Source organism: Macrobrachium rosenbergii, chromosome 9, assembly GCF_040412425.1.
Source record: "Macrobrachium rosenbergii isolate ZJJX-2024 chromosome 9, ASM4041242v1, whole genome shotgun sequence".
NCBI classification, from domain to species: domain Eukaryota; kingdom Metazoa; phylum Arthropoda; class Malacostraca; order Decapoda; family Palaemonidae; genus Macrobrachium; species Macrobrachium rosenbergii.
In genome coordinates, this window is record NC_089749.1 from 20,832,594 (window position 1) to 20,855,106 (window position 22,513).

At 40.7% G+C, this 22,513-nt stretch overlaps 1 protein-coding gene across 2 annotated transcripts in view; it reads right to left on the reverse strand.

Annotated features, from left to right (window-relative positions):
* LOC136841538 (vascular endothelial growth factor receptor 1-like) overlaps positions 1–22,513 on the reverse strand; it is a 75,898-nt gene that overhangs the window by 24,355 nt on the left and 29,030 nt on the right. For both annotated transcript variants that reach the window (XR_010853983.1, XM_067108507.1), the window contains exons 2-5: positions 19,012–19,166; positions 18,534–18,648; positions 16,955–17,098; positions 14,746–14,946 (exon numbers count right to left, since the gene is read on the reverse strand). Coding sequence is in view for 1 of the 2 variants with exons in the window: in XM_067108507.1 (XP_066964608.1) it covers positions 14,746–14,946; positions 16,955–17,098; positions 18,534–18,582 (394 nt within the window). In the remaining variant the exon portion in view is untranslated. The remainder of the gene's footprint in view (positions 1–14,745; positions 14,947–16,954; positions 17,099–18,533; positions 18,649–19,011; positions 19,167–22,513) is intronic.

Consider the following 22,513-nt stretch of genomic DNA (forward strand, 5'->3'; position numbering starts at 1 on the left):
TTTGAACAACAGTCCACGTCCATCTGGGCACCTAAAACCCTCACACTCGATCTCAAGGGACGAGCTCGCACCACTGAGCACCATCAATGTTCTTTCGAACAACCAATTCCGTTCTTCGTGAACATCCTACGTCCTTTGGGGCACACAAACCAGTTTCTTGGGAACATCCTACATCCTTTGGGACCCACAAACCCATTCTTTGTGAACAGCCAACATCCTTCGGGACACATACAAGCAGTTCTTTGTGAACAACTCTATCCTTCGGGACCCACAAACCTGTTCTTTGTGAACTAACCAACGTCCTGTGGGACCCAAACCAATTCCTGTTCTTGACGTACAAATCCAAGCACTACCAGTGCCAGAACTCTGTTCTTTTGAACTACCCTCTATACTTGATGACAACTGTTGTCGTGAGTAGCGAAACCTAGATCACCACGAAGTTGGCGTATTTCGCCTGACTTCCCCAACAAATTCAAGCACATTGAGTGCCACTTCCCCACCTGCTTAATTGCAACTACCATGAGTGTCTACATTTGCTGACACTCCCCACTATCTGGCCTCTGGAGTCATCACCACAGCCATTCCAAAGCATCTGGCCCAGTGCCACAAGCATTCTTTTGAACAAACCTACGTCCCTTGGGACCAACAAATAGCTTTTCATCCTCTTTCCTATACCCGCCCTTGGTGATTCTCCCCAGTCTTGCAAACTGAGGACTCTTCTTGGCCCTTCTTTCCTACTTCCTGCCTTGGTGGCTCCACAGACTTACACCCTGTGGCTCCATCTTGGTGCTCACTTCACAGTGCCACATCTGTTCTACGGACCAACCATTTTTACAGCACCAGCGTCATCTGTTTTCGCACTCACTATTCTTGTCATTTCTGTGCACGTGCTGTGCAGCTGTAGTCCCGAGGAGAAGCTAGCCTATGAAGAAGCCAAGGAAGAGCGAGAAAGACAAGCCAAGTAAGCAGAAAGACAGCATGAGCTGGCCCTTGAAAGGGCTTGCCACGAGAGTGCCATGGCACTCCCCCAACATAGGGCTGACAACGCTACTCTGGCTAACTCCCACTCTGCCCTAACCAGTAGAGCATGCTCATCCAGAAATGGTTGGATCACATAGAGAAGGTTTCCGAAAAATTTGCACCCACTGCAACCGAGATAACCTTAACTCTAAACAAGCATATGGGTGGCAAAGCTTTAGTCGCGCTTCGTGCCTTGACAGCCACAGAACAAGGAGACCTTGCAACAGTCAAAAATGCTGTCAACAAGGCATACGAAATCACACTTGAACATTGGAGAAACGTTGGCGTAGCTTACCCAAAGAAGTAGGTCAGTCCTGGATGGATTGGATCTATCACAAAATAGACATTACAACCGTTGGTTGGAATCCCTCAACGTCCAGACGCTTGAGGAACTCTCTGAGTGCATACGTTTTGGAAGACTTCTTTTATTGCGATCCCAGTGCACTAACCACATACATATACAAAAAACACACTACAACAGTTGATGAATGTTGTCAGTTACCTCAAGACTGGGAACCCATCCCCACCATCACAGTACTCTAGGCAAGACTCTCATACCTTCTAATCATACCTCAACACAAGCCCAACCTAAGAATGGGCTCCCATCTAAAATTCCTGTTTGCACTTACTGCAAAAAGAGAGGACACTTGGAATCCCAGTGCTGCTTTAAGGGAGGAGCCAATGGAAAGCAATCTCCTGATCAAACCAACAATCTTATCCAGCTCCTAGCAGAGATCTGAGTAAGAACTTTTGCACTGCATGTAAGGTCTATGGGCACTCTGCCCTCTGGCAGCATTGTCCTAGCAAAGCAGCTACTCCCGTTATTGCTTTAGCAGTCATCAATTCATCCCTCGGCCCTCCAGCCGCAATTTCCATATTTGTAGCACCCCCTCGTGGTTGCTATCACACACGCTAAGTCCAAGCATTCGAGGCCACTGGCGAGCAAATCTCCCTTATACGGGAGGACAAGGTCCCTTATGGGGCCACAACTGACAATCATAAGCTCATCACGTTTGAGAGCATAAACAATGTAAAACTAATTCTATCAACAGTTCATCTGAGGGCCACTACGCCTCAGAGAACTCAGATCTGCACCCTCACAATTGCCAAACATATCCCTGGAGGCTATGACCTCCTTCTGGGACAGGACTCCCTGTCTCCACTGAACTAAATACAACCTAGAGGTTCTGACCTCTCACAATCTCCAACAGGCACAGTTAGTCTACACAGACCTGCCTCGAAAACACTGCCAGTGCCACCTCAGCACCTGAGCAGTGCCAAGCTTCGCCCATCTCAGTAGTGGAGCCCTTACCAAATCTAATTCCTATGTCTGGCCATTCCTTAGTGCCAATACCAGAGCACACACTATATCTCCCTCCAGGAGAGCCCAAAACTGCCTCAAATTCCCTGCCAGTGCCACTTGAATGCCCTGAGCAGTGCCATGCTCTGTCCGTCCCGGATGTTGAGCCACCTTCCAATGTAAATCCTGCGCCTGGCCCTGTCATAATGACAGTGCCAGAGCCAAGTCCAGCTTTAATTACAGTGCGTGGCCCAGCTTTAATGCCAGAGCCAGAGCAACACACAGATCTCCCTTCAGGAGATCCCAGTCTGGGCTACCGGTGCCGGTAAGAAAGCCAACCCAAAATTTACTAGGGTCCCTTCCAGATTCCTGTGACCTCAATGAAAGCTCCCCCCTGATATGGCCTCGCAGCCCGTGTCTGAATTGGTCATCGTAACCTGTGAGCCTATCATGCCCACGAAGACTTCTCCCTCTCTTTCCCAGTCCTCGGGCGGATGGTAGAAATTATTGGCACTGTCCACACTTCAGTTGTCGCAGCAGCAGAAGTAAATGGCATGCCAGCCTCTGCCTCGGATTTGGCTTCACAGACTCCCCCTGCAAACTCAAACCATCAACTTAAAAGAGGGCCGAAGAAGAAAAATCAAAGGCGCAGAACCTCCAGGCAGCCTAGGAGAGACACAGAGTTCTCCTGGCACTGTGCCCCATTTTATCTGAGTAATTTGGCACCCTAATCCAGAGTCAGATGCCAAGTCACTCCCTTACTTCCACTCTTTATAACTTGTAAACTATTTCCCTCTTGTAACTTTGGTATTATGTAATATTTTGTCCACGTAAATGCAAAATATTCTTAATTCTAATCCCAAGGCAGCAACTTTATAACTTATTCCCTAACCTTAGGTTAGACTCTTACTTTGCGCGTGTGCGATTGCACTGTGCACTCAGCCAGATCAACTGGTCAGTTATTATGAAAATGCACTGAAAGGCAATGGTTAAATACGGACTATAATCAGTATACAGGTCAATGTGTCCATACTTCAAATATAGAGTTTGTATTTAATGAATCAAACATAACTAGGGACAGATTTAAAATGTTAGTTAACTAATTCTGTGTCGAACTAGGTAATTGATTAACATTTTTATGTAGTAAAACCTTGCAAGTTCAATTTAACATATTACAAAGTAACGTAGTAAACCAAGTATACAGTAATTGTGTCACTTATAATGAAGTCAGGTCAGTAGAGTAAAATTCATATGCTAGTTTGCAATTTCTAAAATCTAGAGCAGACGTCTGATTTTGCAATTAGCACTTTTATTTTGGGACTTAAGGTCGAGAGAGCGAATATTACTTTAATCACAGAGTTTTTGAAGACATTCACGCCCAAAGGACGACAATTGAAATGCCCCAGCAGCACTACATTTCTTCCTTCTCGTGGATTTTGTCTTTATATATTTTATATATATATATATATATATATATATGTATAGAGAGTATATATTATATATATATATATATATATATATATATATATATATATATATATATATATATATATATATATATATATATATATATATATATATATATATATATATATATACAGTTGACTGTTTAGCCTGACCTCATCAACCCGGACATCGGATAAGACGGACACCGAAGAGGGTCAGCCGATTTAAAATACGTAATGTTCGACCATGATTTAAGATAGTTACTGTTCCTCCGCTCATCGTGTACCATTTTCCCTTTTTATTTACCAAAGGTAAATAAAAACTTTTCATTTATATTTTTATATTATATATACTGTTCTGTATTTATACTGTGCTGAACTGAAATACTATTAACTTGTAACCAATTTAACTTGCGCACGGTACGTACCGTCATTAAGAAACTCTATTGTCTGGAACGGTATGAAGTATCGTAGCCAATCACTGAGCATTAACAGTTTTGCCTATCTGCTACCCGACTGGTAGCTACAGTACGATGCTTTGAATGTTTTTTAGAAAAGAAAAGACATAACAAAGGTAAACTTCACGAAGACAAAAGCCGAAGCATTGAACAATACTTGTGTTTACGTGGCAAATGACATGAGAGAGAGAGAGAGAGAGAGAGAGAGAGAGAGAGAGAGAGAGAGAGAGAGAGAGAGAGAGAGAGAGAGAGAGAAATTGCCAGTCTCTCTATGCAGCGTAATTTAGCTGTGTTTACGTGGCAAATGACACAGTGAGAGAGAGAGAGAATTGTCAGTTTCCTCTATGCAACGTAATTCTATCCTCAAGAGATTAAAAAGAAGAGTTTTGTTTTAAAGGTATGTAAATGCAGCTTTAGTAAATATCTTCTGAAGCAAAAAGAATTTATATATATGTTGCTGAAGAATCTCTGAACCAACAATTTTGCACTCAAAGTAATAAGAAGGAATTCATTCTATTCTTCATGTAACCAGTAAAATAAATATACTATTAAAAACTGTTTTGAATTCAGAACACACGCACTCATGTCATTGTCAGCTTCTCTGAGCAAAAAGTTCTTTCAGACAGAATACAGCTTATAACCTGATTGGCTGGCTGGTTGCCATGGAGAGATTCTAGCCAATGACAGCCCTCTACTTCTGTTCTATTTATAGACATATGTCGTGACAGCACTAAGTTTGAACGCTGCCATGATCGTGATTATTTGACTGTTGATGGCAAAATTACCAGTAATTTGCTTATATAATTATTTCTTCATGAAAACATGAATTCAACAATAACTTTAACTTTAATATAGTGGTATGAAAAAATCCCACAACAGTCTGTTGCGGTGATGCTGCCATCACTTCATAATCCTATTCTCGACCGCCCTCAGTTTTACGACTGCAAACTGATGACGATGTCAGTAACAACAAAAACAACCCTCTTCAAGATCGATATGATGAAATGTATTTTATAGTCTCATTTATCGTTAAAATTGATTAGTTGAATTACAATAATTTTAATCATGTATATTTTTTGCGTTTTATGGAATGTTTTTTTGTGAAAACAAAATGAGAGTTAGTGAACTTATGGTCTTAATTGTCCCACTATTTTATTACTGGTGATCCTAATCATCTCACATTTATTTAACAGTATATCAATATAGGTAAACAAACTATAAATGAATAAATGAGATAAAAAAACATGAAGGAAAAAAATCTTACTTTCATTTTAGAGACTCACTTTCACTTTACTTAACAATTATGCGCTTTCATGTCTCGCCTAGGCATCTAAGTATTCGTGTTTTAGCTATTCAAGGTGGGTGTGTGGTACACATCTCCCAAATAATGGGTTTACTATATACCCCTTGCAGTCAATTAATGATAAGTGAGAGTTTCTGGAATTCAAGTGTTACCTGGATATGTTCTCTAAGAATCGGGCAAGCCTTGGAACCTGATCATACCCTTGTTTGGGAGAAGGACAAGCTATAATATACTCAAGAACTGCTTAAAAGAGCTGTCACAAGAGTTTCTCACCTACTGGGTCATCCCCTAACGTAGGGTGAAATATTGTGTCTCTAAGTGACGGAAGTTGCAACTGTTATTAGCTCCCGTAAGATTTTCTGTATTTTCATTCATTTTTTTGTTGAACTAGATGGTTGACTAAATGTGGTTGATTTAATTCATGTTCAGAATAAATCAACATATTCAGCAACCTAGTTTAAACTGGTGACCGAATCTAATTAGTTATGTCTTTTTTGCAATCCCTTTAGCCTTTGATTATGTGGTTCTTAGGTAAAGCAAGGCTATGTAAATCACAGTAATTAATAATTAAACTCATCTGTCGAGGACCCACGTGACAATATATATTATATGTGTATATATATTTCAGATACTGTATATATATTTCATATGTACATACTGTCACGATGCCTACCAAGCGCCTGGTTATTAAACAACTAATCACAGATTTCAAAAATATACCTCACTTCAGCCAGATACCTGAACTCGCGATAACAATAAGAATTACGACTGAGTACTCTAAAGGTAACAGTGATCCTTTAAAAGCTCATTAATCATGTGAAAATCAAACTAAGCTTATCAAGATTAGTGTGAGGCATCCACTATTGAACAAGAAATATACTAGAGTAAGTAGGTAAAGTCCCCACTCAACGGGGTTTTCTATGGTGAACCTCCCATTTTCACGCACGGTGCCTTCCTACAAGCCTGGTCATGCTAAAACAGCCACATTTTATCTATGTAAACATACATCTATTACTGATTTATGTATGCCTGCTTACTTTGTACACGTGTCAGAGTACTATTGTGTCAATTCTTGTAATTTAACTTTTCATGTTATTCGTATTTACCTGTCCTGTGTCACATTAAGAACAACTGACCTTGGGTCACCTGTATCCTATTGTATGCCTTTTGTATTTTTAAGCGCCTGCTTTCCTAATAAACCAGCAGTACATGTCCACCTGCTCATTATTTCAAGCACCTCTTATATTGGTGACCCCGCTAGGTTCCCGGAGCCATTAGTGGACTCCATATGGTGACCTCCAGTCTTGGCCCATGAACTACCCCACGCCCCTAACAGACTAAAATGGCATCTTTAACAAAGCTGCCAGCGCGGCTGGGACTCTCGCGGCAGATCACCAGCGCCATTAGCGACCCACACGGCGCGCTTCCCAAGCGCGATTAATGCGAGTAACCCACCTGGCCAAGTAAGAGGGCAACAGTGAGTATGGACACGGACATTCCTCCCCACATACAGTGCCACTCTAACTTCGCGACTGATATCTCTCTCGCCGCACAACCCGCCCCGCGCCTCCCCGCGCTGCTCGCGCACTCCTCCATGCCGATACCCGCTCCCAAGGCCTGCCCATCCTGGACGGAACAAACTAAGTCCGCCTTCGCCATAAACCTGCCGCCTTCACGCACAGCAACCCGTCATCATGGCTCACAGGGTCACAAGGCAGTTCAGGCTGGCAGGACTTACCGACAAGGTGCTGTAGACAGACGCCACGCATCAACGCCTCCCGAAAGAGGCCTGGCAGGAAGCTCATCCCATGGGTGTTGCTGCACGTCCTGTCACCTACCAAAATCTGAAAACCTCGTTGAGACCTGCTCCCTGCTGGTCTCCTCGAGAGGGCCGCTGCACCTCTGGCCTCCTGAACAACCCCGACACGACCAAAACCTCCTGGAGACTTGGGGCATGATCCAGGACCCAGTTAACCTTTCCTGAGATGGACGGCAGTGGCAGGCAGCCAGAGATAAGCCTGTCAAGGAGATCTTCTCCGTCAGCTCCTCCCTGAGGTTTAGACCCAGATCCTCGAGCCCATATAGTGCCGCTGGGACCTGATCAGGACTACAGCAGCAGCTGACGGACTCCATAGGGCAGCAAAGCCGGTATCCACGCCCGCACACCCCATCAACTCTCCAGCCGGAGAGCCGCGGAGGAGGAGATAAGCGCCATCACCAGGCGCGACAGCCAACCTACCATCACAAGAAGTACCACCGGGCCCGTGGATACTGCCACCAGCGGTTCGGCAAGACAAACTGCCAACCCCTGCTCGTTCGCCCATCCAAAAACGTGGGGAGGCGGCGGCCAGAACAGGCCGCTTTGGCAGCATCCAGAGAGGACCGTGAACGCCGGCCGACCCGCTGCCTCCTGACGGCCGCCAACGGGTCCCCATCCTCCCTATGGCACCAGGCTCCCGTCGACTCATCCTTGGCCAGGAGGCAGAAGTTGGAACTTCATAGTCGCGACGGTGAGGACCTTCTCCTGGGCGCGGACTTCCTCGCCCACTTTGGTCTGGCAGTCGACGCCGTCGCAAGCGCCTGTTGGATACCCCACTCCTGCCAGTCTTTCCTGGCGACAGGCCCCAGCGCGCCTGCCATCTACCCATCGCTCGCACTAGTACGCTCCAGCTGCTGAGCGAGCCCCCACGTCTTCAAACCCAACCGCGCCATGTGCCGGGGCCCCGGCAGCCACGGAATCTTACCACCACATTAAAACAAAGGGCCCCAATGCACGTGAAAGCCTGAGGCTCCACCTCGCGCGCCTTCAGGAGGCCAAGGACGCCGCCAGATGGAGCGTGAGTGGTAGTGCAGGAAGCGCTTCCAGCCCGTAGGCCTCCTCCACGTGCAGTGCAGGAACCGGGATTGCCTGGAGACCCCATGGCGATTGGCAGGCGGCTCAGCCCCTGCAACTGAACCAGACCATTACCCCCTTCCAAACATGCAGGGATCCATGCCTCCTTCACGGGCCAAAATATTTTCTAAACTAGACCTTTGGAAGTCATACTTTCAGGTGCCAGTCGCTCCAGAGGACATCCCCAAACCGCCATCATCACACCCTTTGGGTCCCACGCCTTCGCCTTCTCTCCACCTTCGGCCTTAGGGGAACGCTGGGGCAACCTCCAAAGACTATTGACAGCATCCTGGGGGACCTGAACTTCTGCTTTGTTATGTAGATGACATTCTAATTCTTTTCCAGATCCCCAAAGAACACCTGCAGCATATCCAAGGGTCCTAACAGCGCCTGCAGGAGAACAGCCTCATCTGTCAGGTTCGACAATGCACCTTCACTAAAGAGTGGACTTCTGGGCCACGAGATATCCCCGGGAGTGTCCGCCCACTGCATCGAAGGTCACAGCCGTTACCTGGTTCCCACCCCTACCACCGTCAAGGCCGCATGCAGAATTCCTCGATGGTCAATTACAGAAGTTCATCCCTGGGGGTCATGCACACCATGGGGCCCCTGATCGAGATCCTGGAAGGGCCACCCAAGACCTTAGTTTGGGGACCTGACCAGCAGCAGGCCTTTTCCTGATTAAAGGCTGCCCTCGCTGAGGCAACCGCTTGGCCAACCAGGGTCTATGGTTTCTCCAGCTGGGACGATGGACTTTTGCAACATCGCTCGGGGGCTGCCTTGGAGCAGGTCATCGGAGACCCCAGCCCATCGCTTTCTTCAGCAGGATGTTCAGCCCCCGCAGAGTCCCACCAGCGCCCGACAGGGAACTCTGCTGCAGTGTATTGGGCGGTACATCACTAAGTTCTCCTGGAGGGTACGCACAACTCGGACGGACCACCAGCTGCCGGTCCACACCTTCACAAAGCAGGGGACGATGGTCTTCCAGGGCAGCAGCGGGCATCTCACGAGTTCACCTGCACAACCAAGTACCTCCTCAGCAGTGAGGAAGCCTGTAGCAGACGCCCGAGGGATCAAGTCAACGAGTGTGAGCTCGGATTGACTTGAGGACCTCGCCCGGAGCACCACCGACCCAGAAGTTCCAGCCAACTGCACTGCCATCACGTCGCCGCGGAAGGACGTGCCTCGCCCTCTGGGGGCCAACACTGCTGAGCGATAAGCACCGCCAACCCGGCCCTGGTACCCGCTCCCGACGCCTGTCTGGTGTTCATGTCATCCACTAACTGGTCCCACCCCTCCGCAGGACAACGCTAAGCTGTTGAAAGAGAAGTTCGTCTGGCACAGTATGCAGAAGGACGCGACGCCCTGGGTGAGACAGTGCATCCGTGCCAGACCAGCAAGGTGGGGCACACCGGTCGGGTGGCAGTTCGACACATCCATGTAGACGCAGTAGGCCCTCTTCCATCAGGCCGGGCCAGATATCTCCTGGACGATCGTCGACCGCTCCACCAAGTGGGTTTCAGCGATCGGACTATAAACCACCGACAGGGCCCTCCCGCCTGTCTGAGCTGTGGTCCGCCCTGTCACGCCCCTGCTGGGGACCTCTCACCACCCCACCACAGCCTACAACCCTGTGGGCTAATGGATTGGTGGAAGATTCCAGGTCCCTGAAGGCATCCTCATGGCCCGCTGCACCGCCAAGGTGGTAGGTACCAGCTGCCTTGGGTCCTCCTCGGGCTGAGGGCCGCACCCAGAGCCACGGCGATCCGTCCGCAGCAGAGAAAGCTCCAGGGAGCCCTCGTAGTCCGGGCAACTCATCACGGAGATTGCCACAATCTGCCAGTCCAGAGGTCTCCACACACAGTCGGGGAAGCCGCCCTGCCAGCCGGACATATACTGGAGAGGTCAGACACTCACGCCTCTGGCTCGCCTCCACGACACCACGTCTTCGTCAGGAATGACGCCATCTGCCCGGCCTTAACCAGGCCCTGCAAGGGGCCCTTCCGCGTGCTGGAGCGGAACACCAAAGCATTCCGGCTGGCCATCCATGGGAAGGACGACTGGGTGTCTGTTGACCGCCTCAAGCCCGCCCTGTTGGAGGAAATCGTTGACAATACCACGCAGCGCCCTCCGCAGAGACCGTTGCCCCAGCAGTTAGCCCAACCCAAAGAAAGTCGTGTGGCTGCCCCCGGAAGCACCCTGGCAGTGCCACAGCCAGCTGCTCCCACTCACACCGCACCCCCAGCTGACCTCATGGAGCCGCGGCACTCTCCAACGGCCCAGCAGATACCCGGATTGACCCAGGACGCTGCCCACGCTTTGGGAGTATTGTAAAGTCCCCCGCCTCAACTGCTTATGGTGAACCTCCCATTTTCTATGGTGCCTTCCTGGCAAGCCTGGGTCATGCTAAACAGCCACATTTTATCTATGTAAATATCGTATCTATTAATGACGACATGCCTGTTTACTTTGTACATGTGTTGTGAGTACTATTGTGGGGCCAATTTTGTAATTTAACTTTTCATGTTATTCGATTTATCTGTCCTAGTCACATTGGGAACAAATTGACCTCGGGTCACTCTGTATCCTATTGTATGCTTTGTGATGACGTCCGCATGCCACTTTATATGGCCTGTTTTCCCTAATAAACCAGCAGTACATGTCCACCTGCTCATTATTTTGCACCTTCCATAAGGGGGTATCACCCGTCAAACAACTTTAACTGTTTCCTGGTCTTAATTCACTTTTTAGTAAAACTAAAGGAACAAAACATGTTTATCACTTTGCCTTATGCAATTGTAATTAATCCCATTCACTGGTGGTCAATAAATGAAACACTGTTTTTAAAATTTTAAATACAAAAATTATTTTAAATTAAAAAATTTATAATTAGAATTCACAATCTGAAAAATTTACTATTACTTGAAAACAACACAAAATTTAATTAATTCTTGAGTTAAATTAAACAAAATTAAATCACAAAAACTTTAATTTATCAAGAAATTAAATTAATCAAGCAAAATTTAAACTATCAAAAATTATTCAATATTTGAAAAGAAAATCTTAGTAAATGAAAATTAAATCAAGTAGGCAATGTTAAATTATCAAGAAATATTTAAAATGCCAAGTAAATAAATGTTAAACCACAAATATATATAAATATGTAAAATAAAGAGATTGCAAACACAAGAACACACAAAAATACACAAAAGATTTATCAATAATAATTTCACGTATGCAAAAATTTTCCTAACACACCATGGTAATAATTAGTAAAATTCATTTTACCTTACACAAGCTTGTGATAACTTTTGTAAACTCCTTTGCAGCCACGTTAAATTCACGAAACACACTTTTCTGTCTGGCACCGTTACAAATTAAATAATTTTACTAAATTCAGATCTCAAAAGCTAATACTAATACCAGTGACCACAAATATTTTACATTAAAATTACTCTCTTTTGATGAAATACAGAGAGAGAGAGAGAGAGAGAGAGAGAGAGAGAGAGAGAGAGAGAGAGAGAGAGAGAAACCAAACTGTTGTTTTTACTGAGTGAATTGACAATACAAGTTCTTCGAGAATTCTGATCGTCAGTTGCATTGCACAAGCAACCTACATAAACACTAAGTCTGGAATTGACAAGTATTGCTGATTGCTGGTAACTCTTCCTCTGTACTTCTTTTCCATTTTCTCTTTTCAACCACAATTTACGAGAGAACCTGTTATAACTATATTTCTTTTAAGAAGTCTAGTTTATGAATAATGAACATTGCCTAGTGAAATTACATAAGCTATTCCTGTGCAGTAAGTAGGAATTAGGGAAATTCAAGTGTAAGTAAAAATTCAGGCAAGCCTTGGATCCTGACATCACCATTATTTGGAAGAGAAATATCCTTTACCAATGCTAACTTGTATGGTAGTCTGTGTACAAACACTGCTATGTTATTCTTTACTGAAGCCAGGAAAATTAACTTGTCCGGACGCCGATCATGGTTCATGCGTAATTTCCTCGCTACCACAGCACATTTTTTCTTTGTTGGGACTAGGTGGGTAATGAAAGGTTTGATGTAATTCATTTGTTATAGAAATAATCCAATTTATTCAATCATAGTCGACTACGACCTAATCCAATTTGGCTAAATTGTCTGTCTTTTGGGGGTAACTTTTAGCTTCAATTGACAGTTTACAGGTGTCTTCAAGGAGCAGGGCTACATAAATTAAGGTAATAATTAAAAACTCATTAGCCAAAGCTCATGTAACAAATATATATATATATATATATATATATATATATATATATATATAGAGAGAGAGTATATGACATTCCAAAGGAATGTCATTACACTTCATCATGTTCACTGGAATCTGAATGGCTGATGGTGATACTGATACATTATGATAATGTTATAAGAAATTTCTTCTCTCACTCTCACAATGCACTTAGTGGCAAAGTGCATTCTGCTCCTTGGTCCACTTATGTGTCATCCGTCAGTAGTCACTTACTAAACACTGCTGTGTGAGCCTTGTCACAATGCTTATGCAAACTTAATGGCTTTCACAGACGCACCAGCAGTGTTCTGGGTATTGTAATTGCTGTATGTGGTGCTTTTTCTTGTGCGCATTCGCACCACCAGCTCCAAAGTGGATCAGGAAGGTGCTGACACTTCAAAAAAATCTGGTAATCGTTGGAAGCATCGAATCTGGTTGGTCTATGATTTATAACATGGCCAAGTACACCATAGTCCGGTCTATCTTGCAGGGTATTAAGAATGCCAAGGACAAGCTGAAAAACTAGACGACAGACTTTGGAAAGAAGAAGCCAAGAAGTAAGGGCTGCAAGCTCATGGACAAGACCCGCTATGCAGAGACTGAACAGTCAACCCTGATCTAGTTTTGTCAGCAGAGGTCAGCTGGGGTGCATGTAAGCAATGTTGAGTTAAAGGACACAACTACGAAGTTCACTGGTCTGCATGGGATTGCACACTTTAAGGTGCCATTTTTGTTCAAAATTCGACATGGGCTTTCCAACAAGAAGACTCATGGAGAAGCCTTAGGTGCTTCTTAGGAGTGAATAAAGGAATTTCAACAAATGTTGAAAGACTTGACAAAAAAGGACGGCCTTGTTTTTAGTCAAATTTACAACACAGGCAAAACTGGTCTATTCAAAAGCTCTGTGCCCACTAACAGCTTAGCTGACAAGAAGGGAATGGATCTACCTGATCAAAAGCCTTTACAGCAATGCATGTCTATTTTGATAAGAGCAAATTCTTTTGGTAGTTATCATTACAAACCAATCATGACTGTATATATGAAGCAACCCTGTGCCTGCAAGACTTGAAGGATAGTCTCCAAGTGACTTGCTATCATTTCGTGAAGGCTTGAGTCACCTCCAAGATCGTTTCCAACTGTTTCCACAACTACTTTTGAAAGGAGGTTATTCGTCATCACACACAGGACCTTGCGTGTTGTTAGACATTGAGTGAAGGCTTTGGTACTCATGGACAATGTGCCTGTGCATTTTACCACAACCCAAATGGTTGGTGACAAAGGGTCACTGTTTCCTCAAGGCCTTGGAGATGGCCGAAGAAGTTCGAGAAATGTGGCAATTGGTGACCGCAAAGCAGAATTGTTTTTCTTTTTGTCAGAGTGCCCTTGACAGCTCTTCTTCAGGTCTCCAACCCCACCGCCACCTATATCTTCAATAAATAGGTTGTTCAGCCTGAAAACACAAGCAAACACTTCAGCAATCTCTGCTGAACTTCCAGGTTCTTCCAGCCAGGATGCTGATGTGTCTCTGCCACCTAGTGATGACCCTTAATACAGTGTAAGTATACTACAGTATGCTTTGAAGTAACAAATAAAAAAAAATGGTACAAACTTACAATCTTGCATCCATACAGCACCGTACAGAATACTGTTTGTTGTTTATAAGCATATATAGTGTATACAGTACTATTTAGTGACAAAATTGGGGAAATAAGGATACGAATGTACTGTTTTACATCTGTAGTGCTTTTTACCACATCTGGAAATTTCTAAATCAGCAAGGGCCTTGATATATTATTACAAACAAACAAAGGATTACATAATATATAAATATATTATCTATTAATCAATCTAGTTATCATGGCAAGAACTAAGCTGAGTGGGAGCATAGTCTAGGCTGTGCCAGTAATCACGAGAAGGAAGGCTTACATTATCTTAGCGTCAATTTGTTCCTTTCAAAGGGTCCAAGAGCATGAGCTGCTTTGAGAGCAGAAGCTCGTGCCAGCGCAAGAACTAATGCTTACAATCACAAATAAAAGTGTGAGCCTCCAGTACTCACCCCACACTACTAGATGCATCCGGAGAGTCTTCTGATGGAGTGATGTTCCATTCTTCCAGACATTGACCATGAGAGAGTGGGTTCCAGCGTCCAGCACTGAGGGTCTTTTGAGTCTCAGGGTCAAGGTTCCCATCTTGTAGTCACAGTCTACGATGCGCTTGCCTTCGCTTACATTGTTGCAGGTGAAGTTTAGAGTTCTTCCTGCAAAGAAATTTTGGTCTTTGCTCATTCCCTGTCCTTGCTGAAAGGCTTTTTCTTGTGAAGCCCTAATGAACAACATTTCCTATGTTAAGAAATATGCAGTCAGCTTAACTGATGACCGTGATTAAATCTTGACTAAACACTGCTACCAAATCTGCATGCACTTGAATTGTTCTTGGTAAGTATGTTAGTCACTAAAAGTCATAATATTTTAAAAGTATTTTTCGTCAACATTCTCAAGCAATCAAGTAAAGTAAGTATACCTTAGTTTTACCAGACCACTGAGCTGATTAACAGCTCTCCTAGGGCTGGCCCGAAGGATTAGACTTATTTTACGTGGCTAAGAACCAACTGGTTACTTAGCAACGGGACCTACAGCTTATTGTGAACCGAACTACAGTATAGCGAGAAATGAATTTCATCACCAGAAATAAATTCCTCTAACTCTTCATCAGCCGGCCATGGGAATTGAACTCCGGCCCATCGAATGACAGTCTGAAGCTCAACCGACTCAGCCAAAGAAGGGCTGATCAAGCAAGCAATCAAGGCAATAGTATATTCATATGATGTATTGATGTCATAAATAAGAAAAGGAAAGAATGACCACAGTCTGTGCAAATGTTAATATTTCAGAGATGAATTTCCTTTAACACTTTATACATAAAAAGCGTTAAAAACGATTTATATATACTCTTATATAAAAGTAAGACTATCAAAGAGCAACAATAACATCAAGACAGGATAAAAAGTATTCTTTTGATTAGACAAGTCACCTTTAATGAAAAATAAAAAGCTTCATCACAACTAAACCACATTTTCAAACTAAACGTCACCATAAATACAAACTAGTTCAACACATATTGCTTAAAAGCATTGGAGATGGAAGTTACAAGACTTATCACTATGAGATTAACATGGCGTGAGACGATTTCCAAGTATTTGCACTGGGCTTCCTGTGCCTTATCTTCAGGGACTCTGATATGTCCAAAAGGTCAGGGTTGACCAGTTTTATGTTTTTCCAGGACAGGAAGCCTTCGATTATTGTTAAATTAAACAGAAAGACAATTTCATTTGTGAGAATGCGTGTAGGGTTTGTTTTCTGAAAGTTTGGTCTAATGAACTGGCACTGGAATGCTATGTACCAGGAGGTTGTTTCACATTTTACCCCTGTCTGTAAAGGTGGTTTAAGGTTGTCAGTTCGTTAGTAGGACAATGCAAAAAGTTATGCGGGGGTTTTAACAACAATCTCACAGAAGGTGGATATCGAAACAGGCAACAAGTGATAGATGGACTTGGATATGGATCACATTTTTCTTTTTGGGGTTGTTGGTGGTGGGGTGGATGATTCAGACATAGCAGAGATTTGCATTCTCTGAATGCTTTTGTCTATGTATTTTTATTGTCGGTTTGTCCACAGCATATCTCAGATTGATGAGAAAGGATTTTAATTCAATTGACAGATGATGGGCTATGGGTGAAAAATAATTTGGGGGATTTTGAGACCAATCCAGAACCAGGTACTGATCCAAGGAATGCTCTTGAAAGGTGCTCTCTAGATCAATAGATAAGGCATAGGAGTGTCTTATATTTGAGAAAACAGTGTGACCAGGAAGAAGCGGGCAAGACTAATGCATTTCTAAGAACCAAAAACTTCTAACAGAAATATTTCAGAATCCTTAGAGATAATGGCCAGGAAACCAACAATAAAATTTAGGTGATATCCTTCAGCCCTTTCATCACCACAGTCATGTCATTTCCTCATCAGCAACATTGCTCTCCTGTTTTAAAAGGTTAACATAAACCAGTATATTTGTACTGATGTTTACATTTAACTTTACTCTTATATTTTAGTTTGAAAATGTAGCAAGAAGTTGACTGTCAGGATGATACAAGCACATCATCTCCTATACAAAAGTTGATATTTTCTTTTACAAAGATAACAGTTATGTTAAATATGAAGGGTACTTTACTTCTACAACTACCGGTAACATTGATGATGAAACCGTACCTTCATGTTCCCAACTAAATGTGATGTTCTTGGGGTAAGCCAGAAAACTGATGCGCCACTCCATCTCCTCAGTGTCATCACCTTGATCATGGACCTCCAGAGTTGAATTATCTGCAGCCAGCTCTAGCATACTGGAGTTCTCTCCTGATTTATTTTGGTCAGCCAAGGAAGATACGTGATGAACTATGGGAAACTTCATTTGACATTATAGCAGTTGCCCCAACACCAGTCTGTTAAATTCTTCTGGTTCTCCTAGAGTACTCTTGCACGCAAGCATTTTAGCCAATCAAGTTATACACTTAAATTAGAAAGCTGATTACAAAATGTAATTACAAGATTCTTATTTGGGTTTCAAGCAACAGGAAAGGCATCAAGAAATGCAGTTTTAAATGCCCAGTCAACCTTTCTAACACCTAAATTCAAAGTGTCCTTTTCATAAGATAATTTTCTTTCTTTTTAGTTATTCCCACAGCAATATCTCTCAAACCTAGACTCACTTTTGCTCCTATTCAGAGTCAGATAGAGTTGAACTACCTCAACAAAACTTACATTCCTTATTTCTGTTCAACAGTGACTATTCCGTAGCAAACGGCTCACATTAATTGTATCTAATTGCTACTGACTCTTGAGTTCCCAAATGCTGCAAAATGACAGTGTTCAAAATGTGGTTAACCCACCATGTCACCAGAAAGCTAATTTACCCTAGTTAGGGCATTTACACCAAGTCTGAGAACTACTCCTCCTAAGTGTCATGATTATCAAAAACCTTAACTTGGTTACTTAAAAGTCAAGCACTGGGGAAATTTCACCTATTCAGCACTTGAGACAATAAAAAAAGAGTTGGAGATATTAGACAACAAGAGAGATCCAGCAAATAAAGAACTTGAAGGACAAGGATCTAAAGGAGGAACTGGGAGAGAACTCCACAATTGCAATAAGAAGAGGTTGGACAACAAGACTGAAGACTGAGAGTGGGAACGAAAGTAGAGTAAAAGGCTAAAAAGTGGGGGCAGATAGGCGTCGAAGGGGCACCGCACACATCCAATTAGTAATTGTTACACTGTTGGCACTAACCCCTTACATGAACCTTATACCTTAAGCATCTCAACATTTGTAGATTTCCAGTGGGTATCCTGACATTAAGAGGGCTTTAGAGTAGAGGATGTCTCTTGTGAATAAGATTACATGAAACTATATGAATCAAATCCTATGAGGTCTCATTTCTGAAAGCAGAACCTCAAGTCAAGAGGTTTGGGAAGCTTATGGTTATATGGTGGTTTTGTAATCTAAATCCAATGGTTCCCTTTCAACAAGATGACAAAGTTACACAGTACAAGACTCACATAAAACTTATTATAAAACGCTTACTCTATGGCCATCCACACAAGATTTGTGATGCAGTTCTAGCCTGACTGTTACTGGTGAGTTATTACTGGATAATAACGCTGTCCATTGCATGTTTGCAAATACTGCATTTAATTACTCAACAATATGATACACAAATCCATTATATAATCAGATGTGCCTCTCAAACAGGTTAAGAAAAGTAAGGAATTAATCATGAGGGTTAACGACTCACCAAGGGCCTCCAAGACTACTGAAGCCAGCCTAGATTTCCTATCTTCCATGAAAAACCCACATGTGTAGTTTCCTTCCTTATTAACTACGATTTTAGATCCATCCACTATCTGCAACTGAGAAAAGCGAAATTCTGAATGCCTTAAACTGAGACTGCAACACAGTGAAGTAATGCAATCTTGATTTCTTTGGCAACAAAACAGTGACATTTATACAAGTAATTTATATATATATATATATATATATATATATATATATATATATATATATATGTATATATATGTATATATACAGTATATATATATATATATATATATTATATATATATATATATATATATATATATATATATATATATATATATATATATATATATATATATATATATATATATATATTTTAAAGTAATGTTATTATAGGAAAGACCTTCACTTGGTTTGAAAGAGTAAAATATCAATGGAAATAGATGAAGCACTTACTTTGTCCCTTGGAAGGACCCATTTTGCATTGCCCTGAAGGACCCGAGTACGACCTGTGCACGCCAGGTTGACATTTGTTCCCTCATCGAAGAAATACTTGTGTTCTTGATCGTTCCAGGCCTTTTGTAAGTAGCCACTGACTTTTATCTGAGGTTCTAATCAAGTTGGAGAAAAAGATGACTCTGTTAATGCTCTTCTCATATAGGGTGTTTAGTCTGTAGCATTAAGGCATTTGGTTCTTGGACCTCAGTGTGATGGGTTTTGGTTTAAGAGAGGGACAATAACAACCATTCGATGCTGCTGAGGCACCCCAAGTTGCCTGCTGATGCCATTTTTCGTTAGCTATTATTTCATGTCTCTCAAATACTGGGTCAATATGTTAGTGAACCTTCTGGATAAGAATATTGGTATGGAGATTATAAATTTCTCACTAACCTTTGGCAGCACACATTTATTAACTAAATTATTTAAAGATATTACTAAAGGTTAGTTTTAATTCAGCATTTATTAAATAAATGAAGAAACATTAAAAAACATCAACAAAAGAATGAAAGCTCCGGAAAATACTTGTCAAAAGTAAACTAACCCCATTTCAACAGCAACAAGAGCTTTTTTTTATCCTTGGAAGTTAAATCTGTCCACTGATGATACCTTTATCTTTTAGGCAAAGGTTGCGTCTTAGCTATCATAGAATAGAAATATCTATTCGATTCTTTTGCTTGGTGTCCATCTATTTCCTAAGGAAAAAAAATTAGCTACCGATTCATAAAGAATCATGCTTTCAAATCCAATTACCATATGGGGGTCTATAATTCATTGTATTGTCCAATTCTTCTTTCTTTCTTTTTAACGTGCTTATTCTCATTTTTGTATGGTAAGAATGATGCCTCTTCTTTTGAAGGACTTTTTGATTTGGCTTTAGGGTAGACCTGGTGGTCTCGATCGGCTGCCCTGCCTGACATCGCTAGACCTCGGGCAATGGATGTTTCATGTATCATACCCGACCCAACGCCCTTTCTTCCCAGCAGCGAAGTTATTGCAGCTGGTGTGGCGAGAGTTCGAGACGTGAGATGTTTGTTATGTTTTTAGAAGGTGTTGAGGGCTTTGTTTTGTGTGTGTATTTAGTCTGTAACATCCATTTGCTTTTTACAAACCTATCCGTTGATTACATATATAAACCCGACAAAGTCTAACGATAGCAAAGTGTCTGCCTTCTGACCAGTCGGCTGCGTGGTTTTGAACCCGCGCTTGCAGACCTCTACGAAGTCCGAAGCTGCTGCTGTAACCGACTGAGCCACGAGGCTCTATTGTATTGTCCAATTGTTTGAGATTATTACGACTGAATTCAACGTTATTCCATGTGTATGGCACAGCAACATCAACAAAGAGTCTGTTGTAGTGGTATCATCATCATCATCATCATTACCATCATCGTCCTCACTTTCCACCAGATCAGGATCAAACATTATCATAGTAAGGTTCTGTCGGAAGCTGACAATATTTCCTCGATTTAGGGAGTGAAATTACATACATACTTTGAGTATATATATATATATATATATATATATATATATATATATATATATATATGTATATATATATATATATATATATATATATATATATATATATATATATATATATATATATATATATATATGTATATATATATATATATATATATATATATATATATATATATACATATATATGTATATATATATATATATGTATATATGAGATATATATATATATATATATATATGTATATGTATATATATATATATATATATATATATGTATATATATATATATATAATGTATATATATATATATTATATATATATATATATATATATATATATATGTATATATATATATATATATATATATATATATGTATATATATATATATATATATATATATATATATATATATATGTATATATATATATATATATATATATATATATATATATATATATATATATATGTATATATATATATATATATATATATATATATATATATATATATATATATATATGTATATATATATATATATGTATATATGTATATATATATATATATATATATGTATATATATATATATATATATATATATATATATATATATATATATATGTATGTATATATATATATATATATATATATATATATATATATATATATATGTATATATATATATATATATATATATATATATGTATATGTATATATATATATATATATATATATATATATATATATGTATATATATATATATATATATATATATATATATATGTATATATATATATATATATATGTATATATATATATATATATATATATATATATATTATGTATATATATATATATATATATTATTATATATATATGTATATATATATATGTATATATATTATATGTATATATATGATATATATATATATATATATATATATATATATATATATATATATATATATATATATATATATATATTAGTCTCGAAGTAAGGAAAAGGGCACCATTATTATAATAGATGTATTATGCCGACGTTTCACGATTAATGCTATAGTCGCATTTTCAAGGCTGCAAATGATTAAAAAAATTTACAAAATCACATTAAAACATCGATATAAATTATAAGACAAATAAAACGGGGAATAGGCACAGGACATACCTAAACCGTAGCAGTAATAAGACTAAAACAAAGAACACAGAAGAGCAAGAAAGGACGAGAGAAGAAAAACATAAACAAAAAGGTTACAATGAACAAAGCTGAACAGAGGTTGTTTGAGTATTTGGTGTTGGGACCGTCTTCTTTATAATAGATTCAATATATTAAGGTCATTTTCATTTTAATTGTCCTATTATAGAAAATCTTTATAATTAATATGTTTTGCACATTTTTACATGATTTATATCTGGAGTGGTCTGGATTAGACAGTTTACATCCAGTTCTGTAGCTTAACCCTTTTGAGAATCTACGAATCCGCAGTAGCCTCCTCGCATCTGACGTAAACCCACGATCACATCCTGGGCAAACATATTTATAAACGATGTCGAAGACAAGAGATGGCTAAGACGATCTCGAATTTAAATATCGATCCGATAGTGTGGATTCTGGGTATCAGTTTCCAGGTCTACAGCTGCGAACGTGCTTTGAAATATGGCAAGAAATTTCTTCCTAAAGGTGTTAATCATTTAGGTAGGGAAAATTTGGTGTATACATTTTCATTTTCGGTACTGCTGCGATGGTAGAGTTGGATTCATTCTGGCATTCAACATTTTGTAGAGCCTTCTGGAGACTAGCCTCATAGGAAACAATTATTCCTGAAATAAGTAGTTAAAATGTAATTTCAACATGAAAACATGGCCCAGGTTGAGGAATGAGTAAAAGCACTATGCAATAAAGTTGAAATAGTATTAATTTTGAAGTCGAAAACAAGAACTATAGAAATTCATCCCAACCCCAAAAGTACTTTTTTCGGAA